This window comes from Corythoichthys intestinalis, chromosome 22 (assembly GCF_030265065.1).
Source record: "Corythoichthys intestinalis isolate RoL2023-P3 chromosome 22, ASM3026506v1, whole genome shotgun sequence".
NCBI classification, from domain to species: Eukaryota; Metazoa; Chordata; class Actinopteri; order Syngnathiformes; family Syngnathidae; genus Corythoichthys; species Corythoichthys intestinalis.
The window spans coordinates 29,184,531-29,206,512 of record NC_080416.1 but is presented as its reverse complement, the minus strand read 5'-3'; the positions used below and the strand labels follow the sequence as shown (position 1 = coordinate 29,206,512).

At 41.7% G+C, this 21,982-nt stretch overlaps 1 protein-coding gene across 1 annotated transcript in view; it reads left to right on the top strand.

The window, feature by feature from the left end:
- fkbp9 (FKBP prolyl isomerase 9) overlaps positions 1-21,982 on the top strand; it is a 39,220-nt gene that overhangs the window by 6,912 nt on the left and 10,326 nt on the right. The window contains exons 4-7 of the mRNA XM_057828184.1: positions 2,182-2,327; positions 3,807-3,996; positions 6,522-6,857; positions 13,451-13,596. Of these exons, the coding sequence (XP_057684167.1) occupies positions 2,182-2,327; positions 3,807-3,996; positions 6,522-6,857; positions 13,451-13,596 (818 nt within the window). The remainder of the gene's footprint in view (positions 1-2,181; positions 2,328-3,806; positions 3,997-6,521; positions 6,858-13,450; positions 13,597-21,982) is intronic.

Sequence of the window (21,982 nt, the reverse complement as noted above, 5' to 3'; positions counted from 1 at the left end):
TTGGGTGGTTTTAGTTAAAGCAGACACTTTTTTCATCTGTGTGATTTTGACAAAGATCAGATCACATTTGATGGTGATTTTATGCAGAAATGTGAGAAATTCCAAAAGGTTCAGGTACTTTTTCATACTACTGTAAAATATAAATGTTTTTTTTTCCTCGAATATGCAACTTTCCTTGATCAGAGTTAAAATGTTTTTTTTTTGTAATATTTTTTCTTCTCACTCAATGTAGCAAATTTATTTTTGCAAGGAAAGTACTAGTAGTGGTTGATTTAGCCCCAGAAAATGTGACTTGTTTCATTTTAGAGCACTGCTACAAATAGTGATCTTTGAAAACAAAATCTAGGAAAAGGATGTGTAAATTCCTGTACTTTAGTGTAAATTCCTGTACTTTAAAGGGAACCTCGGACTTAAAAACTTGTAGGCTCTAATAAGCCACAATTGTCACCTCTGCAACCTTCGTGAGGATAAGCGGCTTAGAAAATGAATGAATGAATAATCTTCAGTACATTTTTCTGACCTACAGAGGGCGCCATGTTTTAGACGCGCAATGCTGGGTGTGATGACGCGGTTGGGCTGGACTGGGAGAATAGCTGTGCTACCTAGCAACCGAAGCTAGTTTAACGACTGGCATGATTTTGTCACATTCTGCTGCTGATCAGATTGTTTTGTTACAAAGATGTGGAATGAGTTCCCAACGTCGTACCTGGATCCAATTCTTTTTGGTAATTGGCGGTGTTTTCAACTCCTCGCCGTAGTGAGGAGTGAACCGGGTGTTCTGTCAAAATTTGCTCCCTTATAAAATTTTGCTCCCAATGCTTTTGTGGCGCTGAAAAAGCCCTCTTTTACATTCAGTAGGACTCACAATGTTATTCAAAGGTGCTAACTAAACTAGATACATCATAAACATACATGTGCAACACGAAAATGGCGTAAATTAAGACTTAACGAGACGGCGAAGTCGTTAACAGTGAGAGCGCGGGTTGCAGTTGCTGTGTGCAGCTAACATGGTAGGATGTGTCTGAGAACTTTTGTACATGTCTTTACATGATCAAACCTAAGTAAATATTCCTTTCATTCAAGAAAGTTTGTAGTGTTTACTTTGGAATCGCCGCATTCGCGGCCAGTTTTAATATTACGCTCATGCGCAAAACCGCAAGGTAGCAATTTTTGATGGGTTGCAAAATTTGTCAGAACACCGGCGATTCACTTGGCTCGTTGTCGTCGGTTCGTCCGATTTCCTCCTCAGGAAGGCGGCGGCGTGCATAAAAACACCGAGAGGCGTCGGATGGCTCTTTATGGATACTTTTATTGACCAAAACCTAAACGTGGGGGATGCAGCAACTGAACTCCGCGCTACCCGCGCGCTTTCCCAACTCACCAATCTCGCTCCCTCTCTCTCGCTCGCCCACTTTCTTCCTCTTTGCTCAATCTGACAATGCCGGTCACATTAAAATAACAGCGGCCCCCTTGTGGGTGCCAGTAACAACCGCTTGCATCGCGAGCGCCCGCCATTCTAAACTTTATCCGCATGTAATTTTTTTTTTTTAAACCTGTCATTACCCGTCGACGGTATGTTTTGCCCGTCGACGCATTTACGTCACCGATGACGTCGACAACGTCGACTAGTCGGGACAGCTCTATACTTGCTACCTTTTGACAGTTTGTAAATCCCTTCGTTGCTAGTTGCATCATTGCCTTGTTTTTTCCATTCATCTGCCTCTCACCACGGTGTTTCCTCAGGTTTTTTTGTTTTTGTTTTTAATTGATCCCGACCTACTGCCTTTTTTATGTCTCCCTTTTCGCGATAGCATGTTTTTTTGTGTGTTTAATAAACCCTTTTATGCAATACCTATGTTATTGTTGTCTGCTTGCCGTCTGAAGGGAGCCACGTTTTCTAATTCTGTGGTCAAGCCAGCCGCACTTTCTTTTCAGTTGCGTTTTCCTTTCAGGTTCCACCTTTCAGTTTCTATTATAACTCATACTAACTTTTATTTTTTAGGAACTACAAGCCTTTCTGTCTGTGGTTCCCTTTAATATGCATTTTCACAAAATTTAATTCAAAACTGTGCAACATGTAAAGGTTTTTTTCACATTTTACCCCCCAAAATTTGATGACAAATACTATTAGTAAATATTAGCTTTTCTGTTGTCAAAAACGTAACATGTGGTGTTCTCCAGCCACACCCGAATGCGGACGTACGACACCTACGTGGGCATCGGCTGGCTGATCGCCGGCATGGATCAGGGCCTGCTAGGAATGTGCGTGGGCGAGAGGCGCATCATCACCATGCCACCTTCGCTCGGTTATGGCGAGAATGGAGACGGTGAGCTATAAGCCCCAAAAAACCAAAGCAAATGCTTCTCCTTAAAATTATCATAGACTTCACTATCAGTTGACGGGACATGGGGCTCGGGGCTGATCTGTAAGGGGCCTATTTTAAAAGACTCAAAATTCAAATATTTTCAAAACCAAAGCCATTTGGGACCTAAAACCAAAACAGGCACCTCCCTTTGGCATATATGAGTCTCCATGAGCAGCGGCATCAAAAAATTCAAAGTCGTTCCCTAATAAAATCCTGATTATTTTTTATATGAGTATAACAAAACTTGTTTATAAAATTTTCAGATTTTATGCTAGATGCACAAAAATCACCAAATGTAGAGATAATCGCCTATATTTTCAGGATCAATAGCAATATTTAACATATCATATAAGTTTTTGCCAGAAATAGCAACTTACAAAATCCAACATGGCGGCCCTCATGAAAAAGAGCTTTTTAGGTTGAAAATTCTTCAAAATAAGTGCGTAAATCGCGGAATTTATATCGATATGAACGTAAAACAGTCTAGATTCTTGGTTAAAAAAAAAAAAATGGGCAGTTATCGTTCATTTATGTAAATATTTCAACCCAAAGTTATGGTACTGTGTAATACAACATGGTGGCCGTCACAAAACAAAGAGCTTTTTAAGTGGAAAATTCTTGTAAATAATTGCTTAAATTGCGGAATTTCTAGAAATATGAACGTAAAACAGTCTAGATTATCGTTCATTTTACATAAATATTTCAAGCAAAAGTTACATATTGTGTAATCCAGCATGGCAGCCGTAACGAAACAAATAGTTTTTTAAGTTGAATATTCTTGTAAATAAATGCTTAAATCATGCAATTTCTATAGATATGAACGTAAAACAGTTTAGATTCTTGGTTAAAAGCAAAAAAAAACAGGTAGTTATCGTTCAGTTTACATAAATATTTCAAGCAAAAGTTACATATTGTGTAATCCAGCATGGTGGCCGTAACGAAACAAATAGTTTTTTAAGTTGAATATTCTTGTAAATAAATGCTTAAATCATGCAATTTCTATAGATATGAACGTAAAACAGTTTAGATTCTTGGTTAAAAGCAAAAAAAACAGGTATAGTTATCATTCAGTTTACGTAAATATTTCAAGCCAAAGTTACACCAACTACAGTATATGCAATGATTTTTTTTCTCCCCAATGCTTCAAAGTGCATACAGGGTGCTAGTTCATATAATAATTCCCTTGAATCCTCGAACAAATTACTGGAGACGCTCCTGCCTGCTTGTATGCAGTAAAACCTTCGTCCTGTTTCCACCTAAATCCGGCTTTAGAACGCAGCGTGTGTTTGAGTTAATCACAGTGAAAGCCAACTTAAAATTCTGCCTGGGTCTGCCCCCTATGGGCAGGCGTGGCGCAATATCTCTGGGAGCTGTCTTGTCAACTGATGGTGGAGTCTGTGAAATTATGTTTAAAATAACATCCAAGATGTTGTCCTTCAGGTAGCGACATTCCTGGTCAGGCATCCCTGGTCTTTGACGTTGTCCTGCTGGATCTGCACAACCCCAGCGACGGCATCACCATCACCAACCAGAAGGTGCCTGAGTCGTGCCCGCGTAAATCGGTGGAAGGAGACTTTGTGCGCTACCACTACAACGGCAGCCTCCTTGACGGAACCTTCTTCGACTCCAGGTGTGGAAAAATCGGAGAGTTGTAATATCTGTGACAGTCTCAAGATGGCAGCATTTCTCTAATAGTCATTGGAAGCTTATGGGTTACAAAAAAAGTTGCCTGATGGCCCAAAAAGAGGAATTTGGCCAAAATAATTAATATGTATGGGGAAAATGCTCTCTCACATCACAAAAGCATTATTTTGGACAATTAGTCAGGATATTTTCTGACATAAATGTCCTAATTCAAGGGCGTAGGTTTGTTCTCAATATTGGTAGTGACCATATAACAGCATAACCTGCGTGTACACTTTTTGCTGTGGACAGGACACTAATAAGACCAAACAGATTGGGGGAACGGGGGTCAGGGCAAAATTTTTCAAGAATATGAACCTAATTAATTGATAGGCCAAATGATCAATGCAAAAAAAAACAACCTGTACTTTCATGTGTATTTAGTTCAGGCGATACACCGTTTGATTCAAACCTATTTTTTCAAAAACTACTGAAGAAACATTTTCAAAACCTCCAGAGTAAATGTCTGGATTTTATTAGCAAATTTAAATTATTCATCATAAATTATATTAACATAGTGAATAAATACAAATTTGTTTATAAGGTCTTACCTATCCAGGAATACAAAAAATGAACATGCCAACATTATCTGACTAAATATAGTAAATATAACTGAAAAAACTTAGTCAGACAAAAACATAAATAAATAAGAATGGAGCCTTCCTTCTGCTGCTTTAAGACTACATAAATAAAATACAAATAAAAATTGAAGAGAAGGGGTTAAACCTCGGTTCACTACATTTATAACAGTTGAATTAATGTTAAAGGGATCCTCTATTTTTAAGACAAGTAATTCTTAAAAGATAGATGTTAGTATGAGTTATAATAATTTGATATTAAAACCCCTCTTAATGTTTTCATTTTAATAAAATTTGTATATAATAAAGTGATAGGTCGCCATTCTTGTTACGTCGCAGTGCGTGACGTCACCGGTCCCGTTGCCGAAATTCCAGCGTGTCACTCGTTAGCTTTCCCAACATGTCGTCAGTTCTAGGGTTGTTCCGATCATATTTTTTTGCTCCCGATCCGATCCCGATCGTTTTAGTTTGAGTATCTGCCGATCCCGATATTTCCCGATTCGATTGCTTTTTTTTGCTCCCGATTAAATTCCAATCATTCCCGATAATTTTTCCCGCTCATATACATTTTGGCAATGCATTAAGAAAAAAATGAATAAAACTCGGACGAATATATACATTCAACATACAGTACATAAGTACTGTATTTATTTATCATGACAATAAATCCTCAAGATGGCATTTACATTATTAACATTCTTTCTGTGAGAGGGATCCACGGATAGAAAGACTTGTAATTCTTAAAGGACAGATGTGACTTTGTATATTGTGACTAAATATTGCCATCTAGTGGATTTTTATGAGCTTTCAGTAAATGATAATTCAGGCATTTAACTTCTGCCCAAATGCATGATGGGAAGTGCACCCATGACTGTGCGTAGTGCTACCAATTGATATATCTTCTCTGCGTTGGGGACTAACTGAAGGTGCTAAGACAAAGATCAATAGCTACCTTGCTTCCCCACATTGCTTCCCATGTTATTTCTAATCATAGAGAGAGAGATCGTAAGGCTTTAGCCAATTAAAAAAAGGCTCCAAAGGCTACCAGAGTTCACCCTACTTGATGGACGCTGCCATTAATCTCTCTATATGGGTAAAACGGCGTCATTACAGATTGAATGCAACAATGCGAGGGTGGGTCGTGCAGTGCATGCATCAATTGCGTTAAATATTTTAACGTGATACAATTTTTAAAAAATTAATTACTGCTGCTATTGGGATAAATTTGATAACCCTACTTAAAGCCTAAACTAAAGACTGGATGACATATTATGTTTGTATCGTTAAATACACTTAGAAAATGATTTAATTAAAAAAGTCACGTCCGATATTTTTTTGCCGATTCCGATACTTTGAAAATGACGTCTCTAGCTGAAATCCCAGAATTCTTCATAGATATGGGCGTAAAACAGTCTCGATTCTTGATTAAAAGTAAACTATGAGGCTAGTCAGTTACGAAAATTAGCCGCCTCCATGTGTAAACAAAGACGTAAATTCCTGTGAATAAAAGCTTCAATCACGCATGCGTGGTACGAAAATATCATATTTACCTTGAATCCTCAAACAAATCACTCCTGAGACAATCCTTCCTGGGCGGTACAGCTTTCCTAGTTAATCCAATCATAAGCAAATCCAAGTTTAAATCCGACATGAGCGTGTGCCATCTTCGGTTATTACTAAATAAAGCTCGGCCCCCACTGATAAGCCGTTACGCAAAGAATGACGAAGTGACACGTCAATAGTAATGAAGTATATGGTTTTTCTTTAGCTCATCACTTTTTTCCATTACTTACTTGGTTTACAAAAATTGCAAAATTAGCCCACGAAAATGCCACTTTGACTCCCTGTGGTGTATTTTCATCTCTCAAGCAATCTCTTTAACTTCCCAATGCAGCTATTCTCGTAACCGCACATACGACACCTACGTGGGTCGCGGCTACCTCATCGCTGGCATGGACGAGGGTCTTATCGGCGTGTGCATGGGCGAGAGACGAACCGTCACCATCCCGCCCCATCTGGCCTACGGCGAGGAGGGCACCGGCTCGAAGATCCCCGGCTCGGCCGTGCTGGTGTTCGACGTGCACATCATCGACTTCCACAACCCGTCGGACAGTGCTGCGGTCACAGTCACGAGCAAGCCGGACGCTTGCGACAAGCTGACCAAGAAGGGCGACTTTGTCAAATACCACTACAATGCCACGCTCATGGACGGCAGCCCTATTGACTCCACGTGAGTGTTTCTGTGTAGCATACAGTGAAAAAAATAATTATTTGAACACCCTACCACTTAGAAATCATGGGGAAGACTGAAATTGTCATCGTAGGTGCATGTCCACTAAAAGAGATAATCTAAAACGAAAAATGTCCTCTACACAACACTAAAATAAATTGCACACAAATATCCAACTATGCTCTGCGCAGCAGCAGCTTAACATCAACAACAAATAATAATATGGCTACAATGCAAACGTGTCTTACCTATTTGAGGGAACCAAAAGATGATTTCCTTTCTGGACTCAACAGTCTAAATCCAGCACGGCTGAGAACCAAAAGTGGTATTTGCCATGTGGCATTTTTTTGCCATATGATAAAATTAATTTTGCCATGTGGCATTTTTTTTTGCCATATGGCAAAATTGATTTTTTGACATGTGGCATGATGGATTTTGCCATGTGGATTTTTTTTTCCAAGTGGCATTTTTTTGCCATGTGGCTTTTTTTTTGCCAAGTGGCAAAATGGATTTTGCCTTTTTCTGCCATGTGGCATTTTTTTTTGCCATATGGCAAAATTGATTCTGCCATGTGGCATTTTTTTTGCCATGTATTGATTTTGCCGTGTGGCATTTTTTGTTGCCATGTGGCAAAATTGATTTTGCCATATGGTATTTTTTTCCCATGTGGCAACATTGATTTTGCCATGTGGCATTTTTATTTTGCCATGTAGCATTTTTTGACATGCGGCATGATGGATTTTGCCATGTGGATTTTTTTTTCCAAGTGGCATTTTTTTTGCCATGTGGCAAAATGGATTTTGCCATGTGGCTTTTTTTTTGCCAAGTGGCAAAATGGATTTTGCCTTTTTCTGCCATGTGGCATTTTTTTTGCCATATGGCAAAATTGATTCTGCCACGTGGCATTTTTTTGCCATGTGGCATTTTTTATTTTTTGCCATGTGGCATTTTTTTTTGCCATGTGGCAAAATTGATTTTCCATGTGGCATTTTTTTTGCTATGTATTGACTTTGCCGTGTGGTATTTTTTTGCCATATGGTATTTTTTTTTTTTTTGCCATGTGGCATTTTTTTGCCATGTGGCAAAATGGATTTTGGGTTGCATTTTTTGGGGGGGTATGTGGCATGTTTTGGGCTTGTATGGAAGTTTTTCAGGCCATGCACGTCCATGCCGTTGATAGCTATGCATGTCCACATTTTCCATTCATATTAAATAGCGAAAAAACGTGTGGCTGTGATTTTTGTCCATACACTTTACATTACAGCACATTGACATTCAACTGTCACCCAACTCAGGCTTTGCCATTGACGGCTATGCACGTCCAAATTTTCCATTATTTTAAATGGAAGAAAAACTTGTGGCTGTGATTTTTGAACATACATTTGAATGCCACATGTCAAAATCCATTTTGCCAAATGGCAAAAAAATGCCACATTGCAAAATCCATTTTGCCATTTGGCAAAAAAAAATGCCACATGGCAAAAAAAATGACACAGGGAAAAAATCACCCCCCCACCCACCCAACAGGTCCCATCCATCCCACAACCATGTTGCATGATGCGTTAAAATCAAGGGGGAGCAGGGCCAGGACTGTATGGCCCCAGTACCGACTCTCCCCAAAGGAATGAATGAGTATGTATGTTAGGGAGCGCGAGAAGGAAAGGATCCCGGTGCAGACTAACAGGGCTTGTGATGAGCAATGATTTATTAGCGACATCAAGGAAGAAGTGTTGTTGTAGCCTGCTCTTTTCGGGGTGGCTGAGCCGGCGTGAGGCGAGGGAGCTCGGAAGGAGCTGGCCCTAGCTCCCCCACCTGGAACTTTTCGCCATTACACTCCCACACTTTTGTTTTTCCAATTCCAACCATTATTAGTGTAAGACCCACGCGTGCCCATCCTACCCACAAAAGAGCAAACATCAACAACCGATCCCATATTAAATTAATGCCTCCGATCCTTCCTCATAAGCACACTGATACCAGTATTAAATTCGGCTTGCTCAACATTCGCTCTCTCTCAAATAAAGACCATCTTATTCATGACCTCATAAGTGACCATAAACTGGATATTCTCTGTCTAACCGAAACATGGCAGCAGCCCAAGGATTTCACCCCACTGAATCAGTCTACTCCACCTGGATTCACCTACACGTGTCAACCACGTAACTTTGGTCGTGGTGGCGGTATTACATCCATCTACCGTGATAACTGGAGGTTGCTACCTGTACCTGATAGCCCCATTCTCACATCTTTTGAATACTCCGCCTCACTCTTGCCTGGTCGTTCTCCCACAACAATTACCACTATATACCGGCCGCCTAAACCTAACAAGGATTTTCTACTTGATTTTTCACAACTGGTCATCCATCTTTTTTCCCTCTGTCAAACTATTATCATCCTTGGCGACTTCAACATTCATCTTGACAATCAAAATAATCCCTTCACAAAAGATTTCATCTCTTGCCTTGACAGCCTCGGTTTAACACAATGCATCAACTTTCCCACTCACAACAAAGGACACATTTTGGACTTGGTTTGCTGCTCTGGCTCCACCCCTTCTGACTGCACCCCCCACCCATTACTATACTCTGACCACTCCCTAGTTACTTTCAGTCTCAAGATCCCCTATTCAAAAATTATCCTCCCCAGATCAATTTCATTTCGCAAGACCGAGACCATTAACACCCAAGCACTCTCTTGTGACATTGACAACCTCCCTCCCACAAACTCCACCATTTCACCTGCCGATTTAGTGTCCCACTACAATACCCATCTCCACTCACTCCTGAACTACCACGCCCCCCTAAAAACCCGTTCTGTTTCTTTCACCCAATCCGCGCCCTGGTTCACCCCTGCTCTCCGCCTGTTTAAGTCACGAAACCGTCAGCTCGAACGCCTGTACAAGAAAACTGGACTATCAATACACAAAGAAATGTACTGTGCACAACTCAGTTTATACAAGGACCAAATCAAAGCAGCCAAATCAACTTACTATTCCAGTCTCATCTCAGCTAATCAACACAACTCTAAAGGCCTGTACTCACTTCTAGCCAAACTCACTAAGCCTCCCGATCCACTCCCTCGTCACATATTTTCTGCTAATTTTTGTGAAGCCATCCTGACATTCTTCTCCACGAAAATCACTGACATTCACCAATCCCTGACCCACTCCGGAGCTGCAGTTTCTGGGACTGACCCTGTTCCCTTTCATGTTCCCCTCATTAGCACCCTCTCTTCATTTATCCTTCCTTCAATCCCGGCTATCTCTGACATCATCACCAAATCCAAATCCACTACCTGTCACCTTGATCCTCTTCCCACCGCCCTCATAAAAACTTGTCTTCCCTCAATAGCCCCCCTCATCACCACCATCATTCACTCTTCACTTACATCCGGTGTAGTCCCTCCATCCCTCAAAACTGCTTCCATCACACCCATTCTAAAGAAACCTAACCTGGATCCAACCAACTTCAATAACCTCCGCCCAATCTCCAACCTACCTTTCATTTCCAAAATTCTTGAAAAAACTGTTGCATCCCAACTTCATAACCACCTAATTACCAATGACATTTACGAGCACTTTCAATCCGGTTTCCGCCCCCTCCATAGCACCGAAACAGCCCTACTTAGAATTACAAACGACCTCCTCACAGCATCCGACTCCGGTTTATTATCAATTCTCGTCTTCCTCGACCTCACTGCCGCCTTCGACACAATTTCCCATACAATCCTTCTCGACCGACTCTCCTCCATTGGTATCACCCACACACCCCTTTCCTGGTTCACTTCCTACCTGTCCAACCGCACACAATTCGTCAAACTTGGCCCCCATCAATCCAGTTCCCTCCCTGTCTCCTCTGGCGTGCCCCAGGGCTCGGTCCTGGGGCCGCTTCTCTTCATCATCTACATTCTACCCCTCGGTTCCACTTTCCGTAAACACAACATTCACTTTCACTGTTACGCGGATGACACCCAGCTCTACATATCCTCAAAACCAACCGCCTCCCTCCCACCTTCCTCCCTCACCCTCTGCTTAGATGACATTAACTCCTGGTTCTCCTCCAACTTCCTCCTACTTAACAGCTCCAAAACAGAAGTCCTCTTGGTTGGTACCACCGCAACACTCTCTAATGTCCATAAGTTCTCTATTACAATCAACAATTTACCGATCTCTCCTTCATCTCAGGTTAAGAGTCTGGGTGTCATCCTCGACAGCACACTTTCCTTCCGGTCACATATCAACAGCATCACCAGATCAGCCTATCTCCACTTTCGCAACATTTCTCGCCTCCTCCCTTCTCTCACCCGCCATACCGCTTCCACCCTGGTCTGTAATCTAATAACCACCCGGCTCGATTATTGTAACTCACTGCTCTTCGGTCTCCCTAATAAGTCCCTCCAGAAACTGCAGCTCCTCCAGAACTCAGCAGCACGCCTCATCACACGAACCCCCGCAACACACCACATTACTCCCATCCTCCGTCAACTTCACTGGCTTCCCGTCAAACAAAGAATCAATTACAAAATCCTCATCATCACCTTCAAAATACTCCATGCCTTGGCCCCTCCCTACCTTTGCGATCTTCTCCATCCAAACAATCCAACCCGTTCACTTCGCCCTACCACTTTTCCCCCCCTCTCCGTCCCCCGTGTCCGCCTCTCCACCTTTGGTTCCAGAGCTTTTAGTCATTGCGCCCCCCAGCTCTGGAACTCCCTACCCCCTGATCTCCGCAACATATCTACTCTATCACTTTTCAAATCTCGACTGAAAACACACCTGTTCACTCTATCTTACCCACCATAACCCCTAGCTGTCATATTTTTTTACCTCTTTTTATTGTGCTTTTAAGTTTTTAATCCTTTTAAAACCTTTTTATCGTACTGTAATTCCATGCCTCTTGTGAAGCGTCTTTGTGTATCTGAAAAGCGCTCTAGAAATAAAATGTATTATTATTTATTATTTATTAAGGAGGCAGGTGTGGAATCCGACAAGGGGCGCGCGGAGAACAGGTCCTGGGGCTAGAGAAAAAACAAGTCGTGAGCCGGTGATCAAAGGAATGTATCAAAGCAATGCGAGAAACAACTGACGGTGGAACCAGACGAGTTGATCGGGCGACGTGGTGTTGCGTCTGCTGGGCTTTTAAAGCTGGCTGATGTTAAACGCTCTCAGCTGTGGCCGCTCCACCCGTCTGACCTGTAATCAGCCAAACTCCCCTCACCTGAGGAAGGCCTCAGGAAGAAGGGGCGGAGGCCCTAACAATGTAGGTGCCAGGGTGAAAGATATTTACAGTGCAAAGTGAGGAGTGCATGAATTAAGAGGCAGGCTCCCGCAGGGGTGGCCCCTGTCCGCCAGTTGCCCCAATCAACCCCCGCGACAGACCACCCCCAACGCCTTCGCATCCACCCACCTTGTCGCCCGAGCACCCAGCCCGCACCCTGGACAGGCACCACACCAAGCGCCAGAGACCAGGGGATATCCACCCCACTGGCGGGGGACAACAAGCCCCGCCCCAGGCCCCAGGAGGCACCGCCAACGACCCCACCGACAGAAGGGCAGCGGCAGCTGCCGCGGTCCCAGAGAGGCGGACAGGGCCAGAGACAGACCAAGGGGCAGGAGGCGCGACCCCCCAACTCGGGCCGGGAGGGGTGCGCGATATAACACCAGGGAGCACCTCCCCGGTAGAATGAATTCAAAAGTTTATCAGGATGTTTTGCAGGAAAACCTGAGGTCATCTGTCTGACAGTTGAAGCTAAAAAGAGGATGGATGCTGCAACAACACAATGATCCAAAACACAGAAGTAATTCAACTTCAGAATGGTTTCAGAACAACAAAATACACGTGCTGGAGTGGCCGAGTCCAGACTTGAACCCCATTGAGATACTGTGGCATGACCTAAAGACAGCGATTCATGCTAGACATCCCAGGAATCCGACTGAACCACAGCAGTTTTGTAGAGAAGAATGGGCCAAGATTAGTCCTGATCAATGTGCCAGACTGATCTGCAGCAAAAGGAAGCGTCTGGTTGAAGTCATTGCTGCCAAAGGGGGGGGGGGGGACACAAAATATTAAATGTGATGGTTCACTTCCTTATTTTCCCCCCTTCTGTCATTGTTTGCATACTATCCTCATTAAAATATGAAAACCTATATAAATGTTTGGGTGGTTTTAGTTAAAGCAGACAGTGTTTTCATCTGTGTGATTTCGACAAAGATCAGATCACATTTGATGGTGATTTTGTGCAGAAATGTGAGAAATTCCAAAAGAGTCAGATGTTTTTTCATACCACTGTAGCTCATATTCACTGTTGCCAGTAGAGGGAAGTGTATCCAACCAAATCAATTAAAACTAAATACAACACTTTTTAAAACAAATCATTCCAACGCCACTCTATTTAAACGAATCATCTAAGCAGAAAAAATTGATTCAAAGCTTTTTTCTATTTCTATCTACTCGATTTCAAATGTAGTACAGCCTTTTTTTTAATTTATTAAACAAGATTCCACTGGGATGCACATGATTTAGCTATTGTCTTTTCTTTTAAAAATGTAATCCTTCATGAAAACTTAACATTTCTTTCTCTTTTTACTACTTAAGGTACAACTATGGGAAGACGTACAACATCGTACTGGGTGCCAACCAGGTCGTCCCCGGGATGGAGGAGGGGCTGCTAGGAATGTGCGTGGGGGAGCGGAGGCACCTGGTAGTCCCACCGCACCTCGGATACGGAGAACAAGGAGTTAGTAAGTTACACACACATATTGTGTCTAGATCTGCATTCCCACCTAAGTATGTGAACTGCAAATTTCACAGACCTCTGATAATGGAGAAAATAGTTTTAAACTATTTTAGTGCCATTGAGTATAATAGACGGCCAATCCATTTGAACTGGGAGGGCTGTAAAGGAGTCTTTATTAGATCAACTGTTAACTCTATTCCTCAAGGTTCCATGTGTTTTCATTTTCATAGGACGATAATAGCAACAACATAGAGTGCCTTGCAAAAGTATTCGGCCCCCTTGAATCTTGCAACCTTTCACCACATTTCAGGCTTCAAACATAAAGATATGAAATTTAATTTTTTTGTCAAGAATCAACAACAAGTGGGACACAATCGTGAAGTGGAACATTTATTGGATAATTTTTTTAACAAATAAAAAAACTGAAAAGTGGGGCGTGCAATATTATTCGGCCCCTTTACTTTCAGTGCAGCAAACTCACTCCAGAAGTTCAGTGAGGATCTCTGAATGATCCAATGTTGTCCTAAATGACCGATGATGATAAATAGAATCCACCTGTGTGTAATCAAGTCTCCGTATAAATGCACCTGCTCTGTGATAGTCTCAGGGTTCTGTTTAAAGTGCAGAGAGCATTATGAAAACCAAGGAACACACCAGGCAGGTCCGAGATACTGTTGTGGAGAAGTTTAAAGCTGGATTTGGATACAAAAAGATTTCCCAAGCTTTAAACATCTCAAGGAGCACTGTGCAAGCCATCATATTGAAATGGAAGGAGCATCAGACCACTGCAAATCTACCAAGACCCGGCCGTCCTTCCAAACTTTCTTCTCAAACAAGGAGAAAACTGATCAGAGATGCAGCCAAGAGGCCCATGTTCCTTCTGGATGAACTGCAGAGATCTACAGCTGAGGTGGGAGAGTCTGTCCATAGGACAACAATCAGTCGTACACTGCACAAATCTGGCCTTTATGGAAGAGTGGCAAGAAGAAAGCCATTTCTCAAAGATATCCATAAAAAGTCTCGTTTAAAGTTTGCCACAAGCCACCTGGGAGACACACCAAACATGTGGAAGAAGGTGCTCTGGTCAGATGAAACCAAAATTGAACTTTTTGGCCACAATGCAAAACGATATGTTTGGCGTAAAAGCAACACAGCTCATCACCCTGAACACACCATCCCCACTGTCAAACATGGTGGTGGCTGCATCATGGTTTGGGCCTGCTTTTCTTCAGCAGGGACAGGGAAGATGGTTAAAATTGACGGGAATATGGATGCAGCCAAATACAGGAACATTCTGGAAGAAAACCTGTTGGTATCTGCACAAGACCTGAGACTGGGACGGAGATTTATCTTCCAACAGGACAATGATCCAAAACATAAAGCCAAATCTACAATGGAATGGTTCAAAAATAAACGTATCCAGGTGTTAGAATGGCCAAGTCAAAGTCCAGACCTGAATCCAATCGAGAATCTGTGGAAAGAGCTGAAGACTGCTGTTCACAAACACTCTCCATCCAACCTCACTGAGCTCGAGCTGTTTTGCAAGGAAGAATGGGCAAGAATGTCAGTCTCTCAATGTGCAAAACTGATAGAAACATACCCCAAGCGACTTGCAGCTGTAATTGGAGCAAAAGGTGGCGCTACAAAGTATTAACGCAAGGGGGCCGAATAATATTGCACGCCGCACTTTTCAGTTTTTTATTTGTTAAAAAAGTTTAAATTATCCAATAAATTTTGTTCCACTTCACGATTGTGTCCCACTTGTTGTTGATTCTTGACAAAAAATTAAAATTTTATATCTTTATGTTTGAAGCCTGAAATGTGGCGAAAGGTTGCAAGGTTCAAGGGGGCCGAATACTTTTGCAAGGCACTGTATAACAAACCAAAAATTTATTGCTTTGACATACTTCAATAGCTAAATCCCCAAAATGTACTGAAACGTTTCACTGCTCAGCCGTGTCCGGCTTAGCATCAGTTAAGACTGCTAGAAACTCTGTTAATTAACGCCTGGGCCTATTTTGTCTGCTTTTGCGTTCCTCTCTTCAAAGAAAAAAATGTTTACAATGGTTTGCTTGGGTCCCTTTTTTCAGAACACCATAACCTAATGTCCAAACTGTTGATTTCTTCGCTAACCAATTATAATCAACATTTTGGACCCAAAAAGACAAAACAAATCCCAAAATATTTGTCAAAATTTGTAATATTAATCAGGGTTGTTCCGATCATGTTTTTTTTGTTCCCGATCCAATTCCGATCGTTTTAGTTTGAGTATCTGCCGATCCCGATATTTCCCGATCCGATTGCTTTTTTTTTTTGCTCCCGATTCAGTTCCAATCATTCCCGATAATTTTTCCCGATCATATACATTTTGGCAATGCATTAAGAAAAAAATGAATACAACTAGGACGAATATATACATTCAACATACAGTACATAAGTACTGTATTTGTTTATTATGACAATAAATCCTCAAGATGGCATTTACATTATTAACATTCTTTCTGTGAGAGGGATCCACGGATAGAAAGACTTGTAATTCTTAAAGGATAAATGTGACTTTGTATATTGTGACTAAATATTGCCATCTAGTGCTTTCAGTAAATGATACTGTAGCCATTTAACTGTTCTGCCCAAATGCATGATGGGAAGTGCAACCATTGTGCGTAATGGCACCAATTGATATATCTTCTCTGCGTCGGGAAATAACATAGGGTGTTAAGAAAAATAACAACTATTACCTTGCTTCTCCACATTGCTTCCCACGATATTTCTAATTGTTGAGAGAGGGATTGTAAGGCTTTAGCCAATTAAAAAAAGGCTTCAAAGACTGCCAAAATTCACTCTACTCATTCAACACTGCCTTTTAGCTCTATAAATACGTAAAACGGCGCCATTATAGATTGAACGCGACAATGCGGGAGTAGGTCGTGCAGCGCATGTGTTAATATAAAAAAATTTATTACCGCCGTTAATGCGATAAATTTGATAGCCCTACTTTAAGCCAAAACTAAAGACTCTGGATGAGTGTAAGACATTTTGTCTGTAACGTTAAATACAAATAGAAAACAATTTAATTTAAAAAAATATGTATATTTTAAAAAAGCATGTCCGATATTTTTTTGCCGATTCCGATACTTTGAAAATGACGTGATCGGACATCTTTAATATTAATAGCCCATTGACAACCAAACATGCTCAACCAACCGTTATGGAGCTTGCTAATTATTCAACTTGTTAGGATAAACATTCAACAGAAAAAATGAGACTGGATAGTCTTCTATATGATATTTCAACAAAAACAGCAGGTATGGTCATAGGATTTTTGTCCTTTCTACATACGATGGTCAAAACAGAGATGCAAAACAAGATGCTAATTGCAGCTATCCAAACCTACCCCCCTTTACACCAAGGCAGCGACTCCACAAGAGTGTGTAGGGGGGTTGTCTGCTTGATTGCTTATTTGAGTGGTCTATTGTTTGACGAAGCCAAGTAGTCAGTTTGGTATCGGTGTCATTTGATGCCTTTTTGGTCTTGCTTTATAGCCAAAAAACCCCCCCCCCGGGACTTCCAGTGTTATAGAGTGCGGAAAATAAGTATTTAGTCAACCACCAATCGTGCAAGTTCTCCTACTTGAAAAGATTAGAGAGGCCTGTAATTGTCAACATGGGTAAACCTCAACCATGAGACAGAATGTGGAAAAAGAAAAACAGTAAATCACATTGTTTGATTTTTAAAGAATTTATTTCCAAATTAGAGTGGAAAATAAGTATTTGGTCACCTACAAACAAGCAAGATTTCTGGCTGTCAAAGAGGTCTAACTTCTTCTAATGAGGTCTAACGAGGCTCCACTTGTTACCTGTATTAATGGCACGTGTTTTAACTCATTATCGGTATAAAGAAACCTGTCCACAATCTCAGTCAGTCACACTCCAAACTCCACTATGGCCAAGACCAAAGAGCTGTCGAAGGACACCAGAGACAAAATTGTAGACCTGCACCAGGCTGGGAAGACTGAATCTGCAATAGGTAAAACGCTTGGTGAAAAGAAATCAACTGTGGGAGCAATTATTAGAAAATGGAAGACATACAAGACCACTGATAATCTCCCTCGATCTGGGGCTCCATGCAAGATCTCACCCCGTGTTGTCAAACTGATAACAAGAACGGTGAGCAAAAATCCCAGAACCACACAGGGGGACCTAGTGAATGACCTACAGAGAGCTGGGACCACAGTAACAAAGGCTACTATCAGTAACACAATGCGGCGCCAGGGACTCAAATCCTGCACTGCCAGACGTGTCCCCCTGCTGAAGAAAGTACACGTCCAGGCCCGTCTGCGGTTCGCTAGAGAGCATTTGGATGATCCAGAAGAGGACTGGGAGAATGTGTTATGGTCAGATGAAAACAAAATTGAACTTTTTGGTAGAAACACAGGTTATCGTGTTTGGAGGAGAAAGAATACTGAATTGCATCCGAAGAACACCATACCCACTGTGAAGCATGGGGGTGAAAACATCATGCTTTGGGGCTGTTTTTCTGCAAAGGCACCAGGACGACTGATCTGTGTAAAGGAAAGAATGCATAGGGCCATGTATCAAGAGATTTTGAGTGAAAATCTCCTTCCATCAGCAAGGGTATTGAAGATGAGACATGGCTGGGTCTTTCAGCATGACAATGGTCCCCAACACACAGCCAGGGCAACAAAGGAGTGGCTTCGTAAGAAGCATTTCAAGGTGCTGGAGTGGCCTAGTCAGTCTCCATATCTCAACCCCGTAGAAAGTCTGTGGACGGATTTGAAAGTCCGTGTTGCCCAACGACAGCTCCAAAACATCACTGCTCTAGAGGAGATCTGCATGAAGGAATGGGCCAAAATATCAGCAACAGTGTGTGAAAAGCTTGTGAAGAGATACAGAAAACGTTTGGCCTCCGTTATTGCCAACAAAGGGTACATAACAAAGTATTGAGATGAAGTTTTGGTATTGACCAAATACTTATTTTCCACCATGATTTGCAAATAAATTCTATAAAAATCAGACAATGTGATTTTCTGGGGGGGGTTCCACATTCTGTCTCTCAAGGTTGAGGTTTACCCATGTTGACAATTACAGGCCTCTCTAATATATCAAAAGTGGGAGAACTTGCACAATTAGTGGTTGACTAAATACTTATTTGCCCCACTGTACATACAATCAAGTTTCTCAAACACACACATCTATATACAAATTCAAAAGATTGTCAAAAAAATATAACACTGAAAAAAATATTACAAAAATTATTTTCAGTCAACCAGTTCAGTTTAATTTCTTCAGGCATGACATTCAGTTTTGTCCCTGAAAAAGAGTTTTGGCTGGCATGAAGCAAAATATAAACAAATTAATCCGCAAAATCAGCTGAATAACAATACACCCATCCTGCTTACATTTGGTATAGCAGCCCATAACACTATCACATACAACCGTAGCATGATGTGGGCGTAGTTTGTAGCAATTTACCATCATGTGGGTGTAGTTTGTAGCGGCTGGCGCTTGGCTCTGGGCTGCAGTCTGGTATTATTGTGAAGGCTGGCCTCTACAGTAAGCTTCAAGCTTACCTTTTTTGTAAATATTGTAAATATTTTCACTTTTTTTTTTTTTTTATGAGAGAAAATGCAATATGCACACATTGCACAGTGATGCCTCATCATCAGAAACAAATCTGTTCCATGAGCCATGTGCAGATTGCGTATATGGAGTGAATGGAGTAATATACGATCCTTTCCTGGAGACATCTGTGCCGTCGTGACCTGTTGACCTGTTAGCTTAGAGCTAGGCAATTTATTGCACCTCGATTCTGGGTGATGAGTTCCAGACGCATTCCAAGGGAAGTAAAACCCTTGAGAGTTTGTTCTGAGCAAAATATTAGGTCATCTCAAGTGGACAATGGTTGCTCTCTTACTCCCTGGTCCGTTCTGCTGAGTCGACATCTACTAAATGCAGTTTTTCTGCAGTTATCATGCAGTTAATGGTGATTAATAGAATATCGAGTACATTTAAATCAGCGTTATCAGCATGCGATTGAGACTATACAGTGCCCTCCATAATTATTGGCACCCCTGAAAAAGATGTGTTTTTTAGCTTCTAATATTTTTTTTTAAATTCAAATAATATGGGACCTTAATGGAAAAAAAGAGAAAAATCCAACCTTCAATACAAGTGCATTCATTCAGTGGAGAAAAAATCCCACATAAAGAAAAAAATATTTGACATCAAATAATGTGTGTCACAATTATTAGCACCCCTGGTGTTAATACCTTGTACAACCCCCTTTTGCCAACAAAACAAGGTCTAGGGACTGAGATGGCCACGGGAGGAGCTTGATTGTGTGTCTGGTGAACCATTTCTGTGTATATTTGGCCATATGTTTAGGGTCATTGGCTTGCTGAAAGACCCAGTGACGATCCATCTTCAGCTTTCGGGCAGAGGGCAACAGATTTTGATTTAAAATGTCCTGGTATTTCTAAGCATTCATGATGCCATGCACCCTAACAAGGTTCCCAGGGCCTTTGGAAGCGAAACAGCCCCACAGCATCACTGACCCACGCCCATACTTCACAGTGGGTATGAGGTGCTTTTCAGCATGCGCATCTTTCGTGGCACGCCAGACCCAGTTAGAGTGTTTGTGGCCAAAAAGCTCAATCTTGGTCTCATCTGACCAAAGCACACGGTCCCAGTTGAAACCTGGGACCGTGTGTATTTTTGTGTGAGACCAAGATTGAGCTTTGACCCTAAACATATGGCCAAATCTACACAGAAATGGTTCATCAGACACAAAATCAAGCTCCTCCCATGGCCATCTCAGTCCCCAGACCTTGTTTTGTTGGCAAAAGGGGGTTGTACAAAGTAGTGACCTTTGTGTTCGCCAATTGTTGCCGCTCCTCATACCAGCTGTGATAACACATAATCACCTTTGCCACACACACATAGCCACAACAAAATGTTCCACAGCAAACAGATGCAAAAATGTCAGGGACATGACTAAGCCATAACCTTGAACGCCCTGAAATTAATTGAGCTGCTTGACTGGACGCTAAGTTACTAAACTCAGATTGTTGATTGTGTTATTGTACAGTTTTAATGTATGTTCCATGCCTGAATGTGTGTCTTTAGTTGTATGGGGGACGGACAACTGATAAGCATATGCTTCATCCCGCCCGCCTTTGTCTTCTTCTTTGGTTCCTTCGGGCAAATCATATCACATTTTGTAATTGTCAATGATTGTCAATGATACCGATGATGATGACAATAAAATTCCATTCCATTCCATTAACACCAGGGGTGCTAATAATTGTGACACACATTATTTGATATCAAATATTTTTTTCTTTATGTGGAATTTTTTTCCCCACTGAATGAATGCACTTGTATTGAAGGTTGGATTTTTCTCTTTTTCCATTAAGGTCCCATATTATTTGAATTGAAAAAAAATATTAGAAGCTAAAAAACACATTTTTCAGGGGTGCCAATAATTATGGAGGGCACTGTACATGTTAATAAGGTAAATAATTATAGAATGTACAGTAAGGTAAATAGGTATTTGAACAGGAATTCTCCCACTTAGAAATGATAAGTGGGTTTGAAATTTTCATCGTAAGTGCTTGTCCACTGTAAGAGAATTGAAAAAAAACAAAAAACATATGAACACCTGTCTATTAGCTAGAATTGTGAGCCTCAAAGACCTGTTACTCACCTTTAAAAAGTCCACCTCCAGTCCACTTATTCTCCTGAATAAGTAGAATGGAGGTGGAATTTTTGAGTCTGAATTTTTTACCTGTTTGAGGCAGTTAGCTGCATATTAACACCTGTCCACCCCACACACTCCAAAGAGCTGTCCAAAGACACCAGAGACAGAATTGTAGACCTCTACGGGGCAATTGCCAAGCAGCTTGGTGATATAAGATCCACCGTTGGAGCAATTATTAGAAAATGGAAGAAGCTAAACATGCCTGTCAATTTCCCTCGGACTGGGGCTCCATGCAAGATTTACCTCGTAGGGTCTCAATTATCCTAAGAATGGTGAGGAATCAGCCAAGAACTACTCAGAGGGAGCTGGTCAATGACCTGAAAGGAGCTGGGACCGCCATTTCCAAAGTTACTGTTGGTTATACACGAAAGTCCGAGTTATGCTTCTGCGGCAGACCTGCGCCGTCAAGGCAGACCCGATTTACGACCCTCCGCCGTAGCCTGCCGTGCACCTCAACAAAATCTTGACTTGTGAGACGTCAACGCGTGGTGACGTGGCGCAAATGGACTGTGATTGGTCCGCTCAGACTGTTGTTTCCAGTTCAGCGCGAAATCACCGCTATTTTCGAACAATGTTTTGCTAGACGCAAAAATGGACCAAGCCGACGGGAG